Genomic DNA, 25,686 nt, shown 5'->3' on the forward strand with positions numbered 1-25,686 from the left:
TTCGGATCGGTTCGGTTTTGGGTTCATTCACATACAGTTCGGGTCAGTTTTCGCTTTCAAAAAAACGGTCTTTAATCGGTTCGGTTCTCATCTGGGTCGGTTTGTTTCGGACAGTTAAACGGTTTCGGTTTGAAATTTGACAGCACTATTCATTCCCCTTTGAGGTTTGGTTCACTATTTTGATCATTTCCTTGGCATCTGTGTGTGGTCCCTTAGGTCTACGAATTTTCGATGGATCTTCATTACCCTTCGAGGTTTAGTTCACTAGTTTGATCACTTCCTTGGCAACTCTGAAATACTGGTCTAGGTTGGACTCAATCTTGAGTATGGCATGGGCAATTTGGATTTCAAGGAACAACATATGTTTCTGTGCTTCAACTTGCTCTCCTAGTTTTGTTTTCCAACTTGCAAAAAATGTCTGGATTTCGAGGAGCTTTTCAGCTAGGGAGTTCCCTATTCCTAATCATAGCTTCACCCCTCCTGGTTTTGCTTTTCATCTATATTCGTATTTTCTTCGAGGTGGGGAGTTCACCTACCTTTTTATGATCTTACCATTAATGGTGCCTGAGATTCAACAGACTGTAAGGAAGGTACAAATTGGATTTTCTCGGTCGTGGGTACCAATGATATCTTGGGTGGAGGTGCCCAGGTGTTAGAATCCAACTCCTTTTGATGTATTAGATTCCATTTAGATGATTTCTTAGAGTTTACTTTATGTTTTCTTAGCTTGAGGTCTCATTATTGTGTTACTGTCAGTTAAGTGTTCACTAGGGATTCTCCTTGTAATCAAATTAAAGCTCTTTAGAGGGTGAATGATTAATGAAATCTTAAGCCTTCTACCAAGTGTTGCCTTGCTCTTATGCTTGTTTATTGTTAGACCTTTATAGATATTGTGTCTTACTTGCATATTAGCTCCCCTTCAACCCAACTTAATACGAGTGATAGAGCAAGAGAAAAAGGCGGCATCAAAGAAACAAGCTCGCGATAGAGACACCCAAAAATGGGAGATGAAGCCCAGTGAGTCGGCAACATCCAAGATACACCCCCGCCAAACCCAAAATCAGACACCCGGTTCAAAGCAAAGAGCGATGAGCCCAAAGACACCAAAGGAGAACCGGACCCGCTTGTGCCCACCTTGAAGTATTGGCCGTCACAAGCTCCGACCACCCGCACTCTGTCGCCCAAATAGACGTGAGTGCTCCTGTGATTCAATTGCCCGCTTGTGTTGCTTTGTGCTCATAAGCCCCTCTTCCGCTCAAGGCTAGCGTTCTTGCCGCCAAAAGGCTAGAGCGCGCCGCACGTTTCGAGGCCCAAACTCCCAGATCGTGACACCAGACTTATTTTGCCCTGTTTATTTGCGTTACAAATCGCGCGCCATCGGGGTTTTGTTCATCTTCGTATTCTCATTGACTGTATGCTTATTCTTTTTGCTTTACAGGATGGTGGTGCCACACATTTCTACAGTATGAATTCATCAGGAGATTTGGGACATTCTTTCAACCTTTCCTAATTGCCAAATTCTGAAAGTTAGTCATCAGTCAGTGGACTTTGCTTATGATCTAGCTACTTCAGCTCATTGTCGTCAGCTTCTATACTTTCATTTTTAGTTTCTTTTTCCTTTTTGTTTCGTAAAAAAAAATAAATAATAATAAACAGGGCTGGTCTAAAAAAATAAGTGTATTTTTATTCGAATAATTTTCAATTTTTCATTAAACCAACCCATTCGAGTCAGGTTGACATGTGAGAGATTTTAAACCGATGAGAGAATTCTTCTATCGAGTACCTATACCGAAAAAAACAGACACACTAAAGGCCTGTTCTCAATTACTTAACTGAACTGAACTTAATATTTTGTAAGAGAAGGAAATTAGGAACTGAAATGAAGTGAAAATAAACCGAAGAAAACCGATCCCTAAACAATCTCACTAGTCAGTAGTCACTACACCCAAGAAGAAGAGGAAAGAGAGAGAGGGGGGAAGAAGCCTCAAAGGTGGGAGATATGAGAAGGATGAGCAACAACATTTGAACCAACACCAGCGAAGTCGATGCCTCTTTGCTCCATTTTCTTACTCCCTTAAACACTGAAAACATCCACCATAATTTCAATTCACATTCAATCCAAAAACCAAAAACCCTGGATTTTCTTCTTCTTCCTGATTAAATCTTGCGCGATCACCGCATGATTCCTTCTTCTACATCTTCAGATCAATCATGGCGAATTACTTAGCTCAGTTCCAAGCTATCAAAAACACCTGCGATCATCTCGTCATTGCTGGTACTCTCTTTCTCTCTCTTCTCGTAAACTTCCATTTTTGTTTTTGCTGATTAATTGCACAATTCAGAAGATTAGCATTTTGATTTCATTTATAATTTTTTGATTTGCTGTTTGATTGATCCAATATCAAACTGCTTGTCGCTTGATTTGCATTGATTTGATTTCGCAATTACATTGTTTGATTCAGTTTTGTGATGAATGAGGGTGTAAGATTATTAATACAATGCAGAACTTTAGTTCTAGGGTGCAATCATGGATATGAAATTATTGGGATATTATATAACTTGATTTTCTATAATGTGGGCAATGTAGAGTATTTGGTAAACCGATAATTGTGCTGATTCAATGGAGCTATCGGTTCGCTAGTAAGTTAGTAATTTGAGGACTAGGGTATCAATCTTGCACATAGGATTATAGGAATCTACTAAGCAATTGATTTTGGACTATATTAAAAGTTGATGCTCACTTACTAGACGACCTTGTCCAAGGTATATATGATATCATACCTTGTACTTTTTTTTTATTGATATAGTCGCTTTAAGTGAGACACAGGGGAGTCTTTTTCCAAATAGGTTGCACCATCAGTTTTAGAAAGCACGAGTCATACCAGGACAAGTGGATATTTGTAGGCAAGGTGTAAGGTTTGAGTGATGCTGTTATCTACTTTTCTTTTTTTAAGGAAGAGTGAATTTATGGAGTATAAGCAAGAAAAAATTGGAGAGCGGGGTTCTATGGTAGGATTGATTACATATATTGGGGGGGGGGGGGGGGAGGGGGTACTTCTTGAGATAAACGTAGAAAAGCTCCTCACACTTAACTAACACATTAAGTCATTAATTGAAAAATATACAGTCAACGTTAGCATAAATTAATCCACAAAAAATAAAAATTGGTTATCGATCGTTGGCCATTTGAGTAAACTATGTTCTGGTATTGTGAGATGGATACTTGTAAAGTTGTAATACCATGTCATGACTTCAGCCTGGAAGACATAACAGTTACCAATGTTAGAAGCCTCAACATGGGGAGGTATAGGCAAGGTCTTTTTTTTTTTTTTTTTTTTTTTCCTTCTATTTGAGCTCTTATGTTCCTGCGTATCTGTATTAATCCAATTGTTCTTCTTCTTTTATGCTGCATTTATATTTGTTTATTTGTCAACATTCATTGCTAATGCACATACAACTATGTTTCAGTGGAAGATGTGAGTGATTTGTGGCCAAATGTCAAAAATTTATTTGAAGAGCGGCTTCCATTCAAAAAGGCTTGTCTAAATAACAAGACTCGAAATCCTGTGTTTCTGGAGAAACTGCCAGCTGAATATATATTGACCACAGATTCAAGGCTTCGCAGCCGCTTCCCACAGGAGCAGTCACTATTTTGGTTTCGGGAGCAGTATGCTACTGTGGTACTTGTTACATGTGAGGTAAAAAATTAAATCTTCTATCACTTTCTACCTTTCTCCTTATTCCTTCAATTTAAAATTACAAGTGTTTCTCATGCGATTTCTGTTAAAATTGACAAAATTCTTCTTGTATAGTTTTTTCCATTTTAAATCATGCACCCTATAAAGTCTCTCCTTTTGTGATCCCAAAGGCCATGGCTGTTCTGAAATTGATACATATCCTTATTGAATTATAAAGTTCTTGATTTTACATTTTCTTAATGATTGAGTGTCAAAGTGTTTTGCAGCCTTCTTGGTCATTATTTATTTTACATTTTCATTTGCATGGTCTTCAAGATGTATCTTTGACCATTAGTATCTAGTTACCTAATAACAAATAATTATAAAAAGTTATGCACGGAAAGGATTCCAATAGTATATCACAAGAGTGTTTTTTGTATGTATTAAAGATACATTTTGGTCAAAGTTTTTAAAGATTGATCATGAAAAGAGGGCGGAGTGAGTATTAGCAAGGGTAATACAAAAGGAGGACAAGGTGTCCTTACAAAGAAACTCTTAAAAACTACAAATTCGTCCAATTCCTCTTCATCTTTCCTAGAGAATAATTTGGGAAAGGCCCAGCTGCTATAGCACCTAAAGAGGCTAGTGAAGTTGCATTGTCCAATATCAAATCACGCGTGAAACACTCATGCTTAAAAGTTCAACTATTTCTTTCTAGCCAAGCACACCACAATATTGCCATGCCATCACTGAATTGTGCCAAAGCGTTGTCTTCTTCACCCTACCAAAACCCAAATTAAAACTGTAACCTCTCTTGAATGTATTTGATTAGAATATATTATTGATATTTTCCTGAGAGCCACATCATTATGCGATTTGGAATAAAGTAACTTGCTTTGTTTCCTTTTTCTTACCTTTATATTCTCATTTCTTTGCTGATATGAAATTATGATTAATGTTTCTTGTATAAAATTGGTCTGCAATTACTGTCTTGGAATTTGGTGCGGAAGTTATCATTTGTATAGGTTTACTTTATTTTTTTATTTTATTTTACTTTTTGGGTGGGGGGGGGGGGGGGGGGGAGGTTATTGAACATAATTATGAGTGAATTTCAGGCATACTCAATGTTGTTGTTTAGCCTTACTCTCATTATTTGGTTGCAATTTTTCTTTGCTTTGTGTTTACTTGCTTCTATCCCTTGATATATATGCCGCAGGACCTTGATGAGTTTAAATCCATCCTCAAACCTAGAGTGAAATTGTTGACACAAAATGATGAGAAGGAGTGGTTCATTGTGTTTGTGAATAGAGCTCATCCCACCAATGATCAAGCTACCAAGATGGCGAAAAGGGTATATGCCAAGGTGGAAGTGGAATTCAGCTCCAAAAAGAGAGAAAGGTACTTTAGTGCAACAAGGAGCATGTGGTTCCTTCATTATGATTCTGCATAGTATATTTATGTCATTCCTAGAGCTTGCGTGACCTACAGAATTGACTTAAGGTGCAGTTTTACACCACATTAAATTAGCTTGTTTGGTCTAGTATACTGATCAATTAACAATTACTGTAACAATTTTTTCAATAATACTTGTATTGAGCGGATGTATAGAATCACATTACTTGTTGTGTTTAGGATATATTTGTGTTCTGAGATCTTTTTTGGATTATTGGCGGACTCTGATAACCTTTAATCATGAGTATTTATAGCAGCTGTTGTTGTATCTGTCTGAATCTGCTCAAATTTATAGCATGAACAACCTTTATGTGATAGCTTCAACACATAATATGCTGAATTATTATTTGAGTGTAGCTTCCAAAGTTTAAACTACTCTTTTCCAACAATAGTAAACTGCAATTTAAATTGGAAGAGGGTTGCATCGGCTTGTGGCATGATGTTATTACCTTCCTATAATATTTTTTGCTTACTACTCCCTCCGTTTTTTTCTACTGGTTAAGCTTTCTACTTCAGTTCGTTACATCCTCTTTAAGCAAACTTTAATTTCCATCTTACGCACATGCAACACTTTCTTTCCTAATTTTTCTTACTGACAAAAGCCGCTTATAAGTTACAAGCTTACAACACTCTCTTTTATAATTTAAAACATAAAATCACTTTAAACACTCTCTCCTAGTTTTACTTTTACATGCCCCACTTGCTACTCTTTCTCCTACCCTATTTGGTTTATGTTGCTACAATAATTTTAACCAACAAAAAGAACAAAGGGTGTTTTTATTTTATAACTCTCGGTGTATCTCTTGATACATAGGGTTTTTATTGATGTGTAATACTTAACATTGGGTGGTGTGAGTACTAATCATATAATCATTTTCATACCTGTCACCAATGAATATGAACCAACTGATGTTTTGGAAGATCAGTTGGTTTTGATTAGGATATCTATACTTGTGGTTGTGCATACATTCTTTATTTCTGTGATTTTTATTACAGCCTTAGATATCTGACGATGATCTAGGCAGTGGTATATCTAAACCGTCATGTCATGTTGCCTTCTAAGAACGGGGACCTCCTCACCTTTAGCTAGGCGTGTTTGTGCTTAACTGTCTACTGTCAAATATCAGGTAAGCTAGGTAATTGGGACCTTTTTGGCTGTTCATGTTGGGGGTTGTCTAAAAGTTAGATGAAGGAGTATACAAGATTTCTGTTAGGTTTCTGGTGGTGGTTGATTGTGTCCTGCAAATTCAATATAATATGTCCTAGTGTTTTTGATTGGTTCCATTCTCATTATCCATGCCTTTTCTCCTTCGAGTGTGGATTATAAAATGGCCTAAAATGTATTGGATTCAACCCTACAAAAGAAGAAATGTGGCATAATTTGAGTGGAATACTTCACACCAAAATGAACTCTCTTAGAAATTTTGCTGCATTTTGCTTAAAGCTGGGAATTTTTCTCTCTCAGGTGTTGCAAACTAGACTTACATGGACCAGAAGTGAATTTTTGGGAGGACTTTGAGTCTAAGATCATGGAGTGTATTCGTAATACATTGGATAGGCGAGTTCAGTTTTATGAGGAAGAGATTCGGAAGCTGAGTGAGCAACGATTTATGCCAATCTGGAACTTTTGTAACTTCTTTATACTGAAGGTTTTGAATTTCTGTCTTAATCATAATAGCAGCTGTTGATAGATGCTTCAGCTAGATGTAGCTTATAATTTTTGCTTATTGTTTTTAATTTTTTTTTTTTTTTTTTTTTTTTCCTAGACACTGAATATCCTGAATTTTTAATTATCTAATGCCTATGGTTTGCCTTTTGTTGTGGAGTCACTAAATTGAATTTGAATTGGCTTTATAACCTTTTTTCTGTTGTCTTTGGCTCTTTGCTTGGATGTAGGAAGTACTATTATGATATTTATAATCTTGTTTCATCTAATAAATTTGGTATCCATAACTTTATTACGTGTTCTCCTTTTGGCCTGAAATTGTCTTATTTGCTTTAGGAAAGCTTGGCTTTTATGTTTGAGATGGCTCATCTTCATGAAGATTCATTACGCGAGTATGATGAGCTTGAACTTTGTTATTTGGAAACAGGTAATTTGTTCATTGCTTACTTTATGTAATAGGCTTCATCTGCAAATTAGAATTCTTTTAGCTTTCGAGAAGTGAGGACTATAATGTTTTTTTGTAGCTTGACCTAAACTGTAGGTTTAGGTTTGGTTATAGTTATTTCAAGCTACAAATAAACTTTGAATTGTCGAACTTCATGACTTTAAAAAGTTTCAGGAATCTTGTTTTTTATCAAATTTGAGTTCTTCTAGTGTATTGTTTCACTTTTCTTGGGAAGCTCTGCATGGGGAAGGGCAATTTTGTATGAATAGAATAATTGAATGAAGAACCTTACTGCTTCAATGTTTAAGATTTTTTTTTTTTCCAGCTTCTTCTCTGTTGATCAAATTTGTATTACTACTGTATTTGCTAAAGTTTTCCAGCCTGTATGCAGTTTTGTGTTTGTTAACTCAACTATTTCCCCATTCTAGGGAATAATGATACATATTTAACAAAAAAAATACTATGCTAACACTAAATTTTATGCAGTAAATGTGAGTGGAAAGAGAAAGGAGTTTGGTGGAATGGACCAAGGTGATGATCGAGCTGCACTGCTAAATCCTGGAATCAAACCACTGGCACAAATAGTTCAGGATGATTCTTTCAGAGAGTTTGAATTCCGTCAGTATCTGTTTGCATGTCAAGCAAAGGTATGAAAGCGATTTATTCATTTTGTTAGCTGTATCAGATGGACACTGTTATAGAGCAAAATTTCCTTGTTGAAAGATGAGTTTGATACTTGGAAACTTGAATTCAGGGGGAAAAAAAAAGGCAAAATTCCTCCTAGGCCTGATATTTAGGTCACACATACCCTGGCTGGATGATCCATGTGACAGAATATCTTTGTTTTTGGAACCCTTTGCTTAGTGCTAGGTTGTTCTGATTTCACCGAACAAAGCTGCATATGACAATGCAGCATATATATTGATATTGATTTTTTGTTGTTTTTGTTTGTTATCTAAGTTGATGGCTTAATGCTGCCATCTAGACCTTTAGTGATGGACTTCATTTAAGCCAAATGTCTCGTAAGCTATTCTAATTGTGGTTGAGATTGTCTAGGTTCTGGTCATAAAATGATTGATATTGCTGGCTGTTGTCATTTCTGCATCCTTTTCTATCCTCTTTCCATTAAATCGAATAGTATCATTTTTTTATTTTTGTTCTGCTGCTCCTAGAAGCCCTACTGCATAAAATTTGGTAAATCTGCTCTGAGAAAGAAAGCAATTTGCCCCCTTCTGTGTTATGAATATGTATTGATACCTAAAAATCTTCAGGAATGTATTATATTGTAACTTATTACTTATCAAAAATAGAGGGGATGGAGGGTGGGGGTTAATTCATCAGCTAAGAATCCTAGGCATTAAACACTATGTTTGAATAGCAATTATGAAGGGAAAGCGAGGGGGAGAAGAGTATAAAGACGGGGAAGGAAAGGAAGAGAGTGAGCTTCTATTTTCTTTCCAAATCTTTCATACATTGAAAGGATTTGATTTATTAAAGGAGAAGAAAAATGCAACCTTCAAATCCCCTCCCCTTCCCTTTTATCACTTGTTATTTATTGAGGCTCTTCTTACCCTTACACAATGTGTATCCCTTAAGTTTTGTGTTCATTGTATCATTTCATTTTCTCACTCCACAAGGAGAGGGTTGGGGGCTCTGTTATGATGCATAGAAGTTAAGGAGTTGGAGAGTGATGTTAAAGAGTGTGTCAAGAGCTTTTATTTTTCTTGTTTATAAAGTGTGTTTTGGGTGAATTGATAAGTTCTTAGTATCTCAGTAAGCTGGATTTATTCCTTAGACTTGATGTAACTCATGCATGTAATGTGTGTACTTCATATGGAGCACAAACGTTATTTATAATTTTACATGAGAACGAGCACCTTTATGTTTTTAGCCTTATCGCTAATGTAAGATTAATGACATAAAAACACCATAAGAAGCATTGAAAGTAGAAGTAGCATTCTATGACATGATACCAACACATCCAAGACCGACATATAAATTATTGAAGTTGAATCAACATGAACACGGCCCATTTTGACATTTTTGTCATATTACACAGTTATTAGCTTCTGATTTTTTTTTGTGAACAAGAAACGAACAAGAGACCAAGCACAAACACGACCCATATGGAAACATTATCTTTCTCTATTATAAGTTAATGTCGTGCACTTGTTTTTTTCCCCCATATAGTGTTTGTGAATCATAGAGTATCTGTTGACGCAGTGAAAATACAACTTTTATAATTATTCTAGATGACAGCAACTAATGCTTCTCTAAGAGTTGCCCATTTGATTCCTTGGTATGAGAGAACTATTCAACCTTTGTAGAAACCATGTATTCTCTTTAGTTAATTCAATATAAATCCTCCGAGGATTGAGAATTCAAGAGGCGTGAGCTCACAAATTTGAGTTTCTGGATTTGTTGCCGCTTCTTAGTCTCTTGGACGCCCGACTTCCAGAGTTTGGCCTATTGATGCATTGGGGTGTTTTTTGTAATTCTTTCTACATGCCTGCAAGCTGCATTATTTTAAGAAACAGATAATATATTTCAGCGTAGATTAGTGTACATTAGAGGAAAAGCTGTTTTGAAACTTAATCAGAAAATTAAAGCTGTATCTTTATGATAGAAAACTCTTTTAAAAATTTTCTGGTTTGCCAATAAGGAAAGGTTGGCTCTTTGTGGGTACACTTAAAGTAACGCGTTGTGGACTTGTGTATCATGGCTTAAGGGGATCGAAAGAATATTTAGAAATTGGTGTTGGGCTTCTTTGCGTGGTAGTACTGTATAATTGTTGTCTTTTGAGCGTATGCTTTGGGCTTACTCGTGATTATCTCATTCTGTTATAGAATGTGACTGGATAGCGTTTGTGATACCATGCAACTACTATGCTGAGTGGCATCATCCATATATATTTTGATTTTGTTTAAATTCACATCCTTGAAATTGTTTAATACAAGAGTACAAGACCATTCATTCTTTGGCTTTTACTTATTTTCTTTTTGTCATTGTCAAGTAATATTGATAGCTTATGCAGAGATTTATGCTGACGTTTGCAGCTTCTCTTCAAGTTAAGTCGTCCTTTCGAGGTTGCATCTAGGGGCTATTCATTTATCATAAGCTTCTCTAAGGCACTGGCACTCTATGAGGTACAAAGTTTCATCTACTTTATTGTTAAGCTTTCAAGCAAGTCTTAATATTCTCAATTCATTACTGAACCTTTTATTTTCTTCCAGAACATGTTGCCATTCTGTTTGCGTGAGGTTTGGGTAATAACTGCTTGCTTGGCTTTGCTCAATGCTACTGCTGCAAACTACAAAGATGGACTAGTAGCCCCTGATGTAGAAAAGGAGTTCTACCGACTTCAGGGTGATCTCTTTTCATTGTGCCGGGTCAAGGTAGACATTCTAAAGTCTTATGGGTATGGTTACTCTATCAGGAAAATTGTTGGGGTTGTATCATCTGATGATCTTAGTATATTTGGTTGAGGATTAAAATCTATTTTCATAAAAGAGTTACTGTTTTATAGATAAGGGAGTTATCAAATCACATCACCTATGTAAAATTGTAAAGTATGTTGGATTTTTTTTTTTTTCTCATTTGCTTATTCAAATGCATAAATGTGCCTGTGGCTGTATGTATGTATGTCTGTGGATCTATTCTTCCTTACCAGTTTTTCCCTTCCCATCAGAAATTTCTTCTCTATCTGACATGGGTATATTATTGTGGCAGTTTATGAGACTTGCGTACTTAGTAGGATATGGGACAGATATTGAGAGAAGTCCTGCAAATAGGTAAATTGCTAGGTTTTTTAAAGATACTTTGAATTATTTCTGGGTGGCATAGTACCTTCGAACTATATTCTGCTGCTTAACTTATTTTGGTTGCCACCAAATAGTGCTTCCCTCAGCATGCTGCCGTGGCCCAAACCAGCAGTTTGGCCTTTGGTTCCACCTGATGCTGCTTCGGAAGTTCTAGAGAAAGAAAAGGTAATATTTCTGTTTCTATTATTGATGGTCAGTTATTATTTTATAACTTATAATTGCTCAGGGTTTATTAGTGCCTATTTTATTTGTGTGAAGAGCTTCTGCAATCCCATGGTCTACTCCTTTTGAGTTCTAAAGAGTGGGTTATTTATTACATATTGGATGATGTGAAGCACTTCTTCCAACTTTTTGGAAATTAAAATTGCTTTTTGCTGATGATAAAATAAAAAAATAAACGAATTAATGATGAAGGGGTAGATTGAAAGAAGACTAATATTCTGCATTCAAGCTTTAAATCTTGAAAAGCAAGTAAATCTAAAATGTGACCACTTTTTTTTTTGAGGAAATTTTTTTTAATTTCAATAAGTTGAACTATTGTAAGATAATGTCATAACGACAGGGCTGTACAATAACAATTTACGACGTCTAGAGTAACTGAACAAAGTACTATAAAACTAAAATGCAAATGGCCAACTTATAAGATAGAAACAAGTCAAGGTAATCCTTAGACAGCGAATTCAGGAAATGGCTGATCTTACTGGAGTTCTTTCCAGGTTGGCTGGGTATCCATGTTCGCGTGATGTCATTATTGTTTCCAGGGAAACAATGAATGGCTCTGTATAACATATTCATGTTTACTTGTAGTTGCTTTTTCTTTTTTCTTTTTTTTTTTTTTAAAAAAAAAATGCTATTAATGTTCTTTTTGTTATGCTTATTATTTCTATTTGTTCTGAATCATTTTTAGTGAAGTTTCTTGGTCTATTCTGAAAGAAAATGCTTTCTTGAAGGTCTTCTTTGTTATTTGTTGAGATAGAATTGAAAAGAATATTTGACTTATTTTTTGGTGTATCCAGATGATTCTTCAATCAGGTCCAAAAGTGAAGCATTTTGGTATTCAAAGGAAGCAATTGCCTATTGAGCCCTGTGTTCTTCTCCGTGAAGCTAATAGAAGGAGGGCTTCTCTATCTGCTGGAAATATGTTTGAGATGTTTGGCGCACAGCTTAATTTGAATGAAGGGTGGGTAAATGAGTGCAGTTAAATTTTGTCTACCTTGTTACCTTATTGAACTATATGTATAGCTTTAGTTAGCGTTCTTATCTATCTGCTGAAGTCTTTTTCATTTTTCCTGTTTTTCTAAGTAAAACCTTATGCATATCTACAGCTTAGATGTTTCAGGAGGTGCAATCCCTCCTAGCAAAACACCTGCACCATCCATGTCACGTAATTATTCGACTCCAGGAAACTTTGAAGGCTCTATTGATAGACCTATGAGGCTGGCAGAAATCCATGTTGCTGCTGAACATGCCTTGCGAAAAACAATCTCTGATCCCGATCTATGGAAATCTCTATCATCTATTGAGGATTTTGAGGTATCATATTACTTACTCCATGTCATTGCAACTGTTATTGGTTTAGTTCTGTTTTATAACTGAAGATAGCAAAATATCTTATCTTGTAGTGTTCCCTTTCTATTATCATCTGGTCCATCCTTTGTATAGAAAATCCAACTATTTGAGCAAGACTTCAATTAGATATTGCTGTAATAAACGTTTATGAGTTTCCAAATTTACCCTTTTTAATCCATGAGCTCTCACTTGTCTATATGAAAAATTTATTCAACGTGATCTCATTAATTAAAAAATTGACATTTATATTAGAAATGCACAAACATTTTGGGGTTTATAAATAATAGGATTTGACCAAAATTAAAAATTATAGGACAGCGAGAGTATATGCTTGATTCCTCCGTTGACACAATTTAGTATGGCCAACCCACCCTCTTCCCCCTCCTGAGGTGAGCTCTGACCCGGGTCTTTCTAGAGATTCATCATTTGCCCCGACAACTGGGACATGTGCTGCTGTAATGAGATTAAATGAAATATAAAAAAAAGAAGAAAAAAAACATGAAACTCTCTATAGGATTTCTTGGGGTCTTGCTAGAAGTTGGAGAAAATTATGAGGGACTTGTCTTTTTCTTGTTTGCATGAAAAGAATAGAGTCCATCCTACTTCGAATAATTTTTTAGTCCCTGGACTTGAAAAGTAGGGGGCCTTTGGTTTCAGGGATTTGTTGCCATTGTTGGCCAGACTCATATTCTTGGTGGGAAAAATATTGGTGATTTCCTCTTTGACCTAATTATCCGTGGCAATGAATGATTTTTAGAGAAGGATATTACAGATGCCCTTTTGTCCCAAATATTGGCTTTGTTCCTGCTTAGGACAATTCTAAGGTCCATTTTGGAAATTTTGGCATTTGGAAAAGAACCCTAGTTCCCTTCCCCCTCTTCCATATAGGAACCCTAGTATGTTTATGATTAAAGGGAATTATGTGGCTTTTAAAATTTGCTTTAAAATGGATACCCAATATTAGGGGTTGGAATAGCTAGGGCCTAGGGGTATGGGAATTGAAGTATATAGTATACATTTGGCCATTTTTTGTAGCTGTTTTTATAATTATTTAAATCATAAAACCTCTAGAGTAATCTTATTCCTCTCCTTCAATTTTGGATATTTTTATTTGGAGATCTTAGGTTTTGGGAAAGTAAAAGGGCCTTTGTGTGTGGATGGCTTGGGTTGTTTGAAAAGGCTTAATAATCATGAAAAACATCAATTTGGCATTTGAGTTGTTGATTTTTCTTGCTGTGTTTGCTATATACTACCTTCGTTCCAAAAGTCCTTTATGGTTATTATTTGCCCATAAATTAAGACAATTGAAGAGAGTGTTGATGTGGTGAGTCGATGTAAGAAAAAGGTAAAAAAGTACAAGAAGGGTGAGGTAGCAAAAAGATTTTGCTAAAGTAGAATAAAGCAAAAGTGTAAACAACTTTTACTAAACGAAGAATCTAAGAACTTTCAAGAATGAAAGTAGGCTTAATGTGCTGCTGTAAGACAGAATATTTGGAATGTAAGTTTTGCGAAGTTAGAAATAGGTTGGTACTTGGTAGGATCGATCACCTTGTATGGGATAGGGTTCTAATATGATCTGATTTTTAGGATCCATTATTCAAAAGGATTGGAAATTGAATGGAAATGATGCTCATAGAAACAAAGCTGGTTGGTTGAAGTGGAAGAGTGCTACAATGTTTTTATGTGATCCTGCCCCATATTAAAGGGAAAATTCTACCGCCAAGACAATTAGGCTAGCATTATTATATGGTACAGAATGTTAGGCTATGAAGCATTGTCAAAGTCGTAAAATGAATGTGGTGAAGATGCATATAGTGGGTTTGATCTGTGGCTATACATTACAAGAAAGGATCGATTGGGTAATGAAATGATTAGGACGAAAGTAGGGGTTACATCTGTTGAGATACTTGAGAACTAAATGAGGGAGAATCGCTTAAGGTGGTTTGGCCATTTAAGTCGAAGATTGATTGACACTTTGACAGGAAGGAGGCTTGAAGAGTGACAAAGTGATAGGGGGCAGTAAGGGTTAGGGGAAGACCTAAGAAAACTTGGAGGGTGATTGAGAGTGATATGAGTCTTTTGGAGATTGAGGAAAATATGGCGTTTGATAGAGCGGAGTGGAGGGAAGATATACGCTGAGGACATGTCATGACTTTAAATATGTACTCTTTTTTTTTTTTTTTTTTTGGTGGTATCCATCGTGTGTTGCAAAGTCTTTTCTGCCCGTAATCTCTCAGTTCTCATAATAATCTAGGTAGATTTTTAGCAGCGTTAGTGGGGAAGGGGAAGAGTATAGAGTGACAAACAGGGGCAGAAGAGGGCCTTGACCTCTCCTTTCTAAAATTTTACATTTGGCATAACTCTTGGCATGATGGTTGCCGAATCGTCTGTATGAACAAGTGGTTATTGATGACTATAAGTCATGGTTCAAATCTTAGTAACTTTTTTTTAAAATGATTTTTTATTTTTGTCAGCATTTATTTATGATTTGGGTACATGGAGATTACCTATTGTTGCCACCTTCCCTCCAAGAAATAATGTGTGGCTTCGCCCTGGGACTGACAAATTAGAGAAAAGGGTGATGATAGAGAAGAGAGAATGGAGAAAGGGAGGGAGGGGCCTTAGGGCTAGTGGGTAATTATTACCCTCCTTTTCGAGGAGTACATTACTCCATTAACTTATAGCCTCAATTCAAATAGAAAAAAAAAAACTCAGAATTTCTGTTCCTTAAAATTCTCCCACCCATCTCCCATTCCAGGTGACCCCCAAGGCCCCAAGAAACTTTAATTACTGACATTGAGACATAGGTCAACTTTAACACATATAACTTATAATAATTGGTTACTTTAGTATTTAATACACATTTCATGAAAATCAGCAGGATTAGTTCGTGAGAATCTGCATTTAATTTTTAAAAAGTACTCTAGTTTTGGCTTATTAGAAACACTAAAGAGTTGAGACTGTCAATTTGAGTATTTCTGTATATACTGGGTACAAATTCATCCATTATTCATTCATGGCAGCAAAAGTACTTGGAACTAACAAAGGGAGCTGCCGAAAATTACCATCTTTCCTGGTGGAGAAGACATGGAGTTGTCCTTGATGGTGAAATTGCTGCTGTGTTTCATAAACATGGAAAGTATGACCTAGCCGCAAATTCATATGAGAAGGTTTGTGCTCTTTATGCCGGTGAAGGTTGGCAAGATCTTTTGGCTGAAGTGCTTCCAAACTTGGCCGAGTGTCAGAAGATTCTCAAGGATGAAGCTGGTTATTTGCAATCTTGTATAAGGCTATTGTCTCTGGATAAAAGCCTCTTCTCTACCAAAGAAAGACAAGCATTTCAGGCAGAAGTCATTGGCCTTGCACATAGTGAAATGAAGCACCCAGTTCCACTTGATGTGTCATCTTTAATTACGTTTTCTGGGAATGCTGGGAGACCATTGCAGCTATGTGATGGTGATCCTGGTACTTTGTCGGTGACTGTGTGGAGTGGCTTTCCAGATGACACTACCCTAGAATCACTAAATCTTACTCTGATGGAAACTCACAATGCTGATGAAGGTGCTAAGGTAGGCTTGGTCAACTCTTCTTGTAGCACTAATTGAATTTATCCAGTGAAGGATTCAGTTGTTAGTTTTATGAATTTTCAGGCTACAAGTATCTCTTCTGAGACAATATTGAAGCCTGGAAGGAACACTATTACACTTACCCTGCCGCCACAAAAACCAGGTTCATATGTCTTAGGAGTCCTTACTGGTCAGATTGGACACTTGAGATTTAGATCTCATAGTTTCTCCAAAGGTGCTCCTGCAGATAGTGATGATTTCATGAGTTATGAAAAGCCAACTAGACCTATCTTAAAGGTATACACCTCAGTTGATATGGATCTCAAGATAATTCTGCTTCATGCTCCTAACTTATGCTGACCATTGACTCAGCTCTGATCATGAATATATTTGAGCATTCTGACGAGTTCTTTTATCATGTAGGTATTCAAACCCAGAGCTCTGGTTGATCTTACTCCTGCTGTTTCGTCACCTCTGCTGATAAATGAAGTGCAGTGGGTTGGAATAATAGTAAGACCAATAGATTACCCCCTTAAAGGGGGTGTCTTGCACATTGACACTGGCCCAGGTTTAGAAGTTGAAGAATCTCATGTTATTGAGATGGATAGATACACAACTGCTCATAAAAGTATACCTGACATGGGATACTCTGGGGAACAAAATTCTCCATCCTCTCTTGTCAAAGATGTTGCACAATTAAACCTGCAGGATGGCAAGATTCAGTTGCCTGACTGGGCAAGTGATCTAACTTCTGTCTTGTGGATTCCAGTTCGTGCTGTAAGTGATGGAATTACCAGAGGTATGATGTTAACTACTCCTTCTACTCCTTCTACCGTAATTTACTTGCTCTATTTGACCAATTTTTGTAGAACTTTTGGGTCAAATGGGGTAAGTAAAATGAGACTAGGGGAATAAACCCCGCATGTTTAATGCGGAGCCAGAAAATTGAAGTACTGTTGAACAAATTTTTTTTTTTCTTATTTCTGCTGTTTTTAACTTTTCTTCTTAATTAATTGTTCAGCGGCATCGCAGAGGCTGAGCATTGTGGATATGATGAGGACAATGGCTCTTAAACTTGAATTCGGAATGTCCCACAACCAAACGTTTGATAGGTACTGTTGTAGGTGTTGTTGCATCTTTTTGTGATACAATACTTAACAAAATTGTTTTATGTAGGACTCTGGCTGTCCATTTTACTGATCCCTTTCATGTGAGCACACGTGTCATTGACAAATGCAATGATGGTACTCTGCTTCTCCAGGTATTTACTGTTGATATTAATCTATCTCTAGACAAATTGCTAATCTTATTCATGAATTGTTGAATATGTTGTTGCTGAAAAGTGCATATTGTTTATGTAGTTAAGTGGTTTCGAATAGTTTTGATGCTACATTAGCAATGGGGTACTTTCAATCATTCTAATGACAAGCTACAAATAAATGTATATGAATGTATTGCCATAATGTTGTTATTTGTGCTAAAGTAAATTTTCTATTTTGTTCCTACATGTAAATTTTTACTTTAAATCTTGTTAATGACTCAATGTTGACCATCATTTTTTTCTATATTTCTAAAAGAGTAAATATGATGTTTCACTCAGAATTGACAAGCGATTTGTCACATTATAACACAACAAAAAATTACAATGATGAGCTGCCCTGGTGTACCTGAGAGTAAGGAAAGGAGTGGTGTAATGCATGGTGGATGCCTAACTTTGGTACTTTCGGTTTTTAATTATTTGACGATACAATAAATGTGTTTAAACTCAGGTATCAGAATAATGAAGTGAACTTTCACATTAGTCAATTGATGTTGTGACTTGTAACGGTCTGCTATTGAAACCGTGACTATTCCTCTATGCTTTTGTGTTAATGAGTGAGTTGTGGTATGTATAAGATGTTGAAAAGTTGGAATGTGCAATTTTTTATTTTTTGGTGATGTTGTGATGAAGGGAGGGATTCTTGACTAGATGGAAACATCAGATATGCAGGATAGTGTTGATGGTCTCGTGGAGGAGAAGCTGTGGAGGAATGCATTGTCGAAGGTTTTGGAGGTATGGATGTGGCTGCAAAATGAGTAGGTGATATTGTTTGAGAAAATGAAGGCTGAAGAGGTGGAATATGGTTTTTAAGGTGGTGAATATTAAAAGTTGTATTTGTATGTACAAGTGAGATGGATTAAAAGCTATAGTCTGTGAGGATCCACCAGGCTATTGCTCTTTAAAATTCTGAATATCTATCAGAAGATCATCCAATAATTTTAGCTTTGATGTGGAGTCATGTATCTCATGCTGATAGTAAGTGTTTAGAGCACCCTTTTAGGGAACAGATTAAGAAAGCAGTGTTTGGTATGGGTATAATTAATAAGTATTGGATTTCTTTAAAAGATCATCTGAAATTGTTTAAGGACTTCTTTGAGATTGATAGTGAGAAAGAGTTTGAATTTAACTTCATCTCTTTTGTTCCTAAGATCGGTCTATTATCACAGGGATTATTGAGTATTATCTACGTGTTTATCTATGGTATGCTTAGAAGTTGGTTTGTTTGGTTTGGGGCATTGCAGGGCCTTACTCAAGGTATCTTAACATCTCCTTTCTTGTTGACTGTTGATTATGTTCTTAGTAGAATGCTTTTGCCAAGCAAGGATAGTGCTTTGTAACATGGAGGGTCTGGTAGGGAGGGGTGGGCTGTTTTATCTAAATCTCTCCAGTATATTTTTCTTAAAAAGATAAGTGAAATTAATGATAATAGTGCTACATTAGTATCATTGCCTAATGAAACACTGATTGATGGTAGCTTTGAATAAAAAAAAAAATTACTTTTGTTATAAAATAGATACTATTTTATCATACAATTTCAAAAATAATGGTCAAAATTTGAGCTGTGGAAAGTTAGGTGTCTTATTTTTTCGAAGGGAGGGAGTATCTATTATACTTAATTTTCAGGATATAGATCAACTCTCTTTTTTATCCTTCCAACTTATCCATAAGAAGACTATTCGAGTTGCATTCAAGCGCCAATGATATTGAGCTCTGTTTTTAGGTTATTGTTGTTAAGTTTGACTTGACGGAGAAAAAATTTCCAGGGAATGCAAGACATTCATATTCCACTTCAGTAGCACATTTTGTTTTTTTTTTTTTTTTAAATTACGCTTTTGATTAAATTATGCATGTAGTTGACAAGTAGATAAATATTTTACATTGCTTCTGTATCTATTCAGGTTACTCTGCACTCACAAGTTAAGGCTACTTTGAGTGTTCATGATGCTTGGCTGGATCTTCAAGATGGATTCGTCCACAACTGTCAGAATAATGGGCGACCAGCTTCAGCTTTCTTTCCTCTCACTGTTTCTCCTTCTTCAAAAGCTAGCATGTTGTTCAGCATATGCTTTGGTTCCATGAATGTCAAAGGTATTATGAGAATTTTTATGCTTGATATTGATGGTAATGCATGACTTGTTACTTGGCTGCACTACACAATCTATATAAAGGGCTTGACTGCTTGAGTTCAAACTCTTCAGTTGGTGCTTTTGTCCACTTGTTAGGATGTTTTAATTTATCTTTTTCAAGGAGTAGGTAGAAGTGGTTAAAAAGGGCTAATCTTGGGGTAAACTTGTCTATCAAAGGGAAAAAGCTAGCATACAGGTTTTCACAAACAGATACACAAAGTGACTAACAGACTGTTTGACATCCACCTTTTACTTTTCTCAAACTGAGGAGAGTGGATGAAAGAGTTAAAACTAATAATTTGTGCCTACATATGCTGAGAGTCGATGACTACACGGAATAATCACTTTTGGTTCATGTAGCCAACCCCACTTATGGGTTTAAGGCTTTTGATTGATTGATTGAAGAATACTGGGATAATCAAAGTTTTAATTTAGGGAAGGGAATCAAGGGATTTCTTTCATTCCATTGTAGTCTGTGTCCTAAGGAGGAAGAGTTTTTTAATCATCTTTTACTCTTCTATCCTAGAGCTCTTTTCTTTGGTACTAATCATTAAGCTAGGTCCAGCCTTATTTTGAGAAGAACGTTCTTATGGCTTGGAAAAATAAAGGATGAGAAGGGTAGGCTTGCTGAAGCGTAGAAGATGGTTCCATTGGCCATTTGGCAGTGCTTATGGAAAGGAATAAACCAATAGAGGTTGTAGGTTCCTCTCATTTAGGTTACACATGTTTCTGTATAACTAGTCTTTTATTAGGTTCTAAGTGATACTTGCGTTAGTAGATAAACTGTTTCATGATAGCTCAAGGGCACGTATTTTTTGTTCTTAGCCCTCGTTCTTGGTGTTTTTTTTTTTCTATCATATCTCTTTTTTGTTCATTATAAAAACTTATGTCTGCGATTGGAAATATGCTTCAAAAATGGGCATTGGGCAGTCCCCACCTGGCCTTTTCTGCTTGCATTGAAGAACAGCATTTGCAAACACAGTTAATAGGATTACTTTTTAACCATCACTATACAGTTGACTGCTTTCTTAATATTTCATGTGCTTCATCTAAATATTCGGTAAATTGTTTGTTATTTCCTCCTGCTGCAGGTGAAACTGGGGCATCCGGTGCAGAAAGTATATTAAATATTAGTTATAAAATTAGTGGAGATAGAACCATGGGAGCACACATGCCTGTCATAATCAAGTCTTCCGCAACTGAGAGTGTAGGGCAGGATTTGATCTTTAAAAGTGCTCTTGTTTTACAAAGACCTGTGTTGGACCCATGCCTGGCAGTTGGCTTTCTCCCATTTCCATCAGATAGCCTTAGGGTTGGCCAGCTTGTTACTGTGAATTGGAGGATTGAGAGGTTAAAGGATGCAGAAGACATGGTTCCTCAAAGCAATGTGAGTCATTAATTGCTTTGTTGGTAATGTTGTATCTTACATAACAAACATAGTGATAGTATACAATTCAGGTAATACATCACTTTTTCCATAGTTCCCTGATTGAGGATTTTGGAGAGTTTGTCTATGAGAGCCAACTGCACCTGCCATCAACTTTTATGTCAGCACTATTCTAGCTTCTGCTTCCCCACTGTGACCATGCATGCTCTTGTGTTTCTCTAGTTCAAACTAGTTTATAGCACTCAATTGTATTCTCTAGCTCTGTGCCAGTGCCCACATCACCACATGAAGTATGGATGGCTTGATCGTCACTTTTCTAACTTTTTTATTTTTTTGTGATGAAAAGTATCATCTCTTTTGTGATAAAACATACGCCTATTCCTGAGTGATTGGTGTCTTGATCTGCTGATATTTAGTTTTTAGCTTTCTCTAACTATACTACTGGGAAGTTTTTCCACACAAAGCTTTTCCCTCTGTTTCACTCACTTAGCAACCTTGTTAGTCTAGATCTTTACTAGTTTTACCTAGGTGATTGAAGGGACATCTATATTTATATACAGTTCTCACATTAGAGAAAATGAGATAGATCTAATCATCTTTTGAAGTACAGGAAGTAACTCCATCATCTTTTTTTATTTTACTTATTACGTTTTTTTTTTTTTTTTGGGGGGGGGGGGGGGGGGGGAGGGGTGTTGCAAGTTTCACAACTCTCCTTTTCTAGGGGCAACCCTGGCCCATTTTCTTACCTCTTAATAGCTTTATAATTTCAAGGCTTTGATTAATTGATTAATTAATAGCTTTATAATTTCATATGCCCGGGATGCATGCTATAAATTTCAAAAAAAAAAATTGTACAACCACCTTATTAAAAGAGTACGCAAAAATAAGGGTGATTTAGATAATCTCAAGTGGACACCAAACTCCTAGAGTTGGCTTGGGTAGTAGAGTTTATCAAAGCTAGTGGCTTGTTTTATATTCTAATCCCGTAATCATGCTGTTGAGTGAGAATGTTAGCTGCTATTGGATGTCCAAATGAGGAAAGCTATACACCTTATTAGTTTGATCAACTTTTATGAGGAACTTACATGTAGGGAAGGGTGTTGTGACCTTATGTAGTAATGAGTTTAAGCGCATGTGAAGAAGAGGGAGATAAATAACCACTGTATTTGTGTAGGGAGTAACTGTTATTGCCAAGTGGTATTGCGATAACACCTCCCTTATGCCTAGGCTCATTTTCTCTAATTTAGCTGGCTATGAATAGCTTAGGTAATTGATACTGCAACTGTAATTGTTGGCTTGTCTTTTCTTCGCACATGTCACTGAAATTTGTGTGAATAGAGGATGTCAAATGTTTTATCTTAGGTTGTTTCTTAAATAAGAAGTGTAATCATTCTTGTCTTCAGCAGGAGGAAGTATTATACGAAGTTGATGCGAATTCAGAAAACTGGATGATTGCTGGCAGAAAGCGTGGGCATATCTCTCTCTCTACTAAGCAAGGTAATGGCAGTCAAAAGTTTAAACTCTATGCTTAAGTGAACTCGATATAATTTGGATTCGATATCTTTATTAGGAACTAATATGCTTGTAATATATACAGGCTCAAGAATTATCATCTCAATCTTGTGTATACCCTTAGTGGCTGGGTATGTACGCCCCCCTCATCTTGGGTTGCCAGATATTGACGAGGCAAATATAAGTAGTAATCCACCTGCACCGCATTTGGTTTGTGTCTTCCCTCCTGCTCTAAGCTCCTCATACTGTATACCAGCGTAACTATTCAAAGGGTGTTTATCTTTGTACTATTGATTGATTTTTGTAGTTTAAATCAGTAGATTGTAATTCTTTCACAGCAGTATTGATCACTAGGCACTAGAAAATTTTCAGCATTGTGAGTACCCTGTCTGTACAATCTGTAATTACCACCACATAATAGGATGAGGAACATTTTTGTAATTTGCATTGTAATCTCTCTATAAGTCAGTTTTAAAGAAGCAAGGGGATAAATTTTTATTTTTTTTTTTTTTTCATTATAAATATTTTTTTATTGTATGCCTGAAATCTCTTGATGTATAACTTTGCAATATTTGAATAATAGTGTGATATTCAAAAGGTACTACATAAAGAGTAAAAAATTGCCGTTATTTAATATTGCAGAATGTACAAGTAGAGTATATCAGTATATGCATAAATGACAGATAGGTGTTAAATTAAAAACATATTTTTAAAAGATAATGTTTATTTAAATAAGAGCTGTGCCCAGTTAATTCCCCAGAATGGACAGCTCATCAAAAGTACTGAATAAATAATCACACTTTTTAATATATTTACAGAAATGCCACCAGATTAACAAAAAATCGTTGAGGTGATAAAATCTTGGTACTTTCATTCTTTTAAAATTGTATCATGTTGACTTTCTCGTCTGTCAACCCACAACTTTGATTGTTAATATGTTTAACTTTTAATAAGTAAAAGTTATATTTTAAAAAAAAAAAAGATATTTTAAAAGCACAAATTAAGACAATTTTAACAAGATTTCACATGATCATTAATTATATTACTCATTACATATTGTAATCACAAATTTTAAATCTGCAGAATATAGACTAAAAGCAAATGCAACACAGCGTTAATTTTATTAATTTGATAATTTTGGGTACAATCTCTAATTTGATCCTCTGATTCGATCTCCACTTTGACTTTGATGTGATTCACGAATTGACTTGATTCTCGATTGAGGGTCGTCGAGGCTTGATCTCGATCGAAGATTTGATGCAGAACTTTGACTTATTGTTGATGTAGACTTTTGGCTTGTTGTTGATGTAGACCTTTGACTTGAATTCTCGATTCGAGGGCCAACGAGGTTTGATTTGAGGAGGTTTAGGATTTTGAGAGGCTTGCTCTATTTTCTGATGTAGTCTTTTTTGTTTCCTCTAAGTTTTTTACTCCTCTCACATGAATTAGAGAGCCTCTATTTATAGAGTGAGACACCCTAGGGTAATTTAGGGTTTGATATGTATTGGGCTTTTGATTTGGTAATTGAGACCCATCTATTATAGCTTAACCCATTTGTTGAGTTTTAACCCTTAAAATGAACCTAATAAAGTAAATTAAATAAACAGGGCTAAGGGCCTGTTCACATTTACTTAATTTCAGTTCAGTTCAGTTCAGTTCAGCTCCAATCAGTTCAGTTCAGTTCAGTTCCAATCAGTTCAGTTCAGCTCTTAATTTCCCTCTCACATAAAATATTCATTTCAGCTCAATTCAATTCAGTTCAGTTCAGTTCAGTTTAGTTCAGCTCCAATCAGTTCAGTTCAGTTCAGCTCAGTTCAGTAAATATGAACAGGCCCTAATTTAATATATTTCACCCAAATTAAATAATTTAAATTAACAGTCAAATAACCATTAAGTTAATTAAGTGAACAATTTGACTTTTGACCTGTATCAGATCCGATGTGGCAGTCAAATAAATTTTACGTGCCTACACATATAAATTGCAATATGTAGTTAAAGAAGAGCATGTAAATAGTGGAAAAGTCAATACGGTTGTACTAGTATATATATATACACACACACTGAGCACTAGTATATAATTAAACACCCGTAAAAAATTAAACTTCATAACAATAGCTATTTAACTTCATACTTTCTTTGTCCCTTAATTAGATGTCTACTTCTCTCTATTATATGAGGAATAAATGTTAGAATTAGGCATCTAATTAAGGGACGGAGGACGTCTTTGTATTAAGTGATTAATGTTTGTAATAATTCCGATAAAAGACGGATTTTTAATAGTTTATTCTTCTTACCTTTAAAACAAGAAAACATAATAGTTTCCCTCCAAAGAATTTGCAACGTAGCAGTCCTAGATTTGATGAATGCATAAGACATAATACTGATGTCCCATGTTCACATGATCGTATTAAAAAGGAAAATAAAAGGCTCTCTTCAAAATTCTATTTTTATTTGTTTTGTTTGATAGAGATTTTTGGAGTGATTAAAGCAAAGGGCAGATGGCAAAATTTGCTGGGTTCCCTAGAAATTTTCATGTGAATTTATGCGTGGAATAATTGTGGCTGTATAAAATAGTCATAATATATAACCCATGTTAGTGATGATGGTCCTCATTTATTATAACTTGCTAGACGTTAGGTGTTGTTCTTTTTAAAGCTTCTACCAACGACTTCTATTTATTTGCCTTTACTTTTACATTATTTCATATGCCTTTCAGTCTTTGGTTATGTATACTTCCTTTACATAATTAGTATGATGTTTTGTTAACCCATGTATTACACAAAATGATCATTTTGATTAGATGATAAATTAAAAAAGGTTATGAGGTTATCCATGTATGAATATAATAACTCAACAAGGCTCATTTAAAAAACAAATTAACAAAATCGTTGTACTGTGTTACGTTGCTATTTGTAAACATTGTAAGTTTGTATCATTATAAATCATTAAATCAAGTATTAAGTTTGTGTAATAAGTTGTATTAATAATCATTAAGTTTATGTATCTTGATAATGTATGTAGCTTTATGTTCAACAAATTTTAAAGAACCGATGTTGAGTTCTTAAAAAAATTTCATTTATGACAAAATACAATATTATTTTACTATGGAATTAATAACATAATACTAAAACAAACACCGAGAAT

The 25,686-nt window shown here is 35.5% G+C and overlaps 1 protein-coding gene across 2 annotated transcripts; it reads left to right on the forward strand.

Moving 5' to 3' along the window:
* Positions 1-1,944: 1,944 nt before the first annotated feature.
* LOC145574875 (trafficking protein particle complex II-specific subunit 130 homolog) lies at positions 1,945-23,040 on the forward strand. 2 transcript variants are annotated; one of them, XM_081632746.1, is made up of 21 exons: positions 1,945-2,275; positions 3,469-3,698; positions 4,894-5,075; positions 6,595-6,778; positions 7,132-7,222; positions 7,727-7,887; positions 10,297-10,386; positions 10,474-10,635; positions 10,970-11,031; positions 11,136-11,226; positions 12,078-12,241; positions 12,387-12,594; positions 15,654-16,199; positions 16,281-16,493; positions 16,620-16,995; positions 17,218-17,308; positions 17,373-17,457; positions 19,416-19,605; positions 20,735-21,030; positions 22,434-22,527; positions 22,628-23,040. In XM_081632746.1, the coding sequence occupies exons 1-21, from the start codon at positions 2,212-2,214 to the stop codon at positions 22,801-22,803; spliced, it is 3,756 nt and encodes a 1,251-aa protein (XP_081488872.1). In that variant the 5' UTR covers positions 1,945-2,211; the 3' UTR covers positions 22,804-23,040. The 2 variants fall into 2 exon arrangements, with proteins under 2 accessions (XP_081488872.1, XP_081488873.1); XM_081632747.1 differs by having other exon boundaries at positions 22,437-22,527.
* The last annotated feature ends 2,646 nt before the right edge of the window (positions 23,041-25,686 follow it).

Source organism: Chenopodium album, chromosome 13 (genome assembly GCF_948465745.1).
Source record: "Chenopodium album chromosome 13, dcCheAlbu1.1, whole genome shotgun sequence".
Classification (NCBI taxonomy): domain Eukaryota; kingdom Viridiplantae; phylum Streptophyta; class Magnoliopsida; order Caryophyllales; family Amaranthaceae; genus Chenopodium; species Chenopodium album.

What these genes read in the sequence shown, in the direction of transcription:
- LOC145574875 (XM_081632746.1), top strand. Translation starts at nt 2,212, where the DNA reads ATGGCGAATTACTTAGCTCAGTTCCAAGCTATCAAAAACACCTGCGAT. An exon ending in TGTTTGCATGTCAAGCAAAG is followed by an intron (nt 7,888 to 10,296) that starts GTATGAAAGCGA and finishes TGACGTTTGCAG; the next exon opens with CTTCTCTTCAAGTTAAGTCG. An exon ending in CACAACCAAACGTTTGATAG is followed by an intron (nt 17,309 to 17,372) that starts GTACTGTTGTAG and finishes TGTTTTATGTAG; the next exon opens with GACTCTGGCTGTCCATTTTA.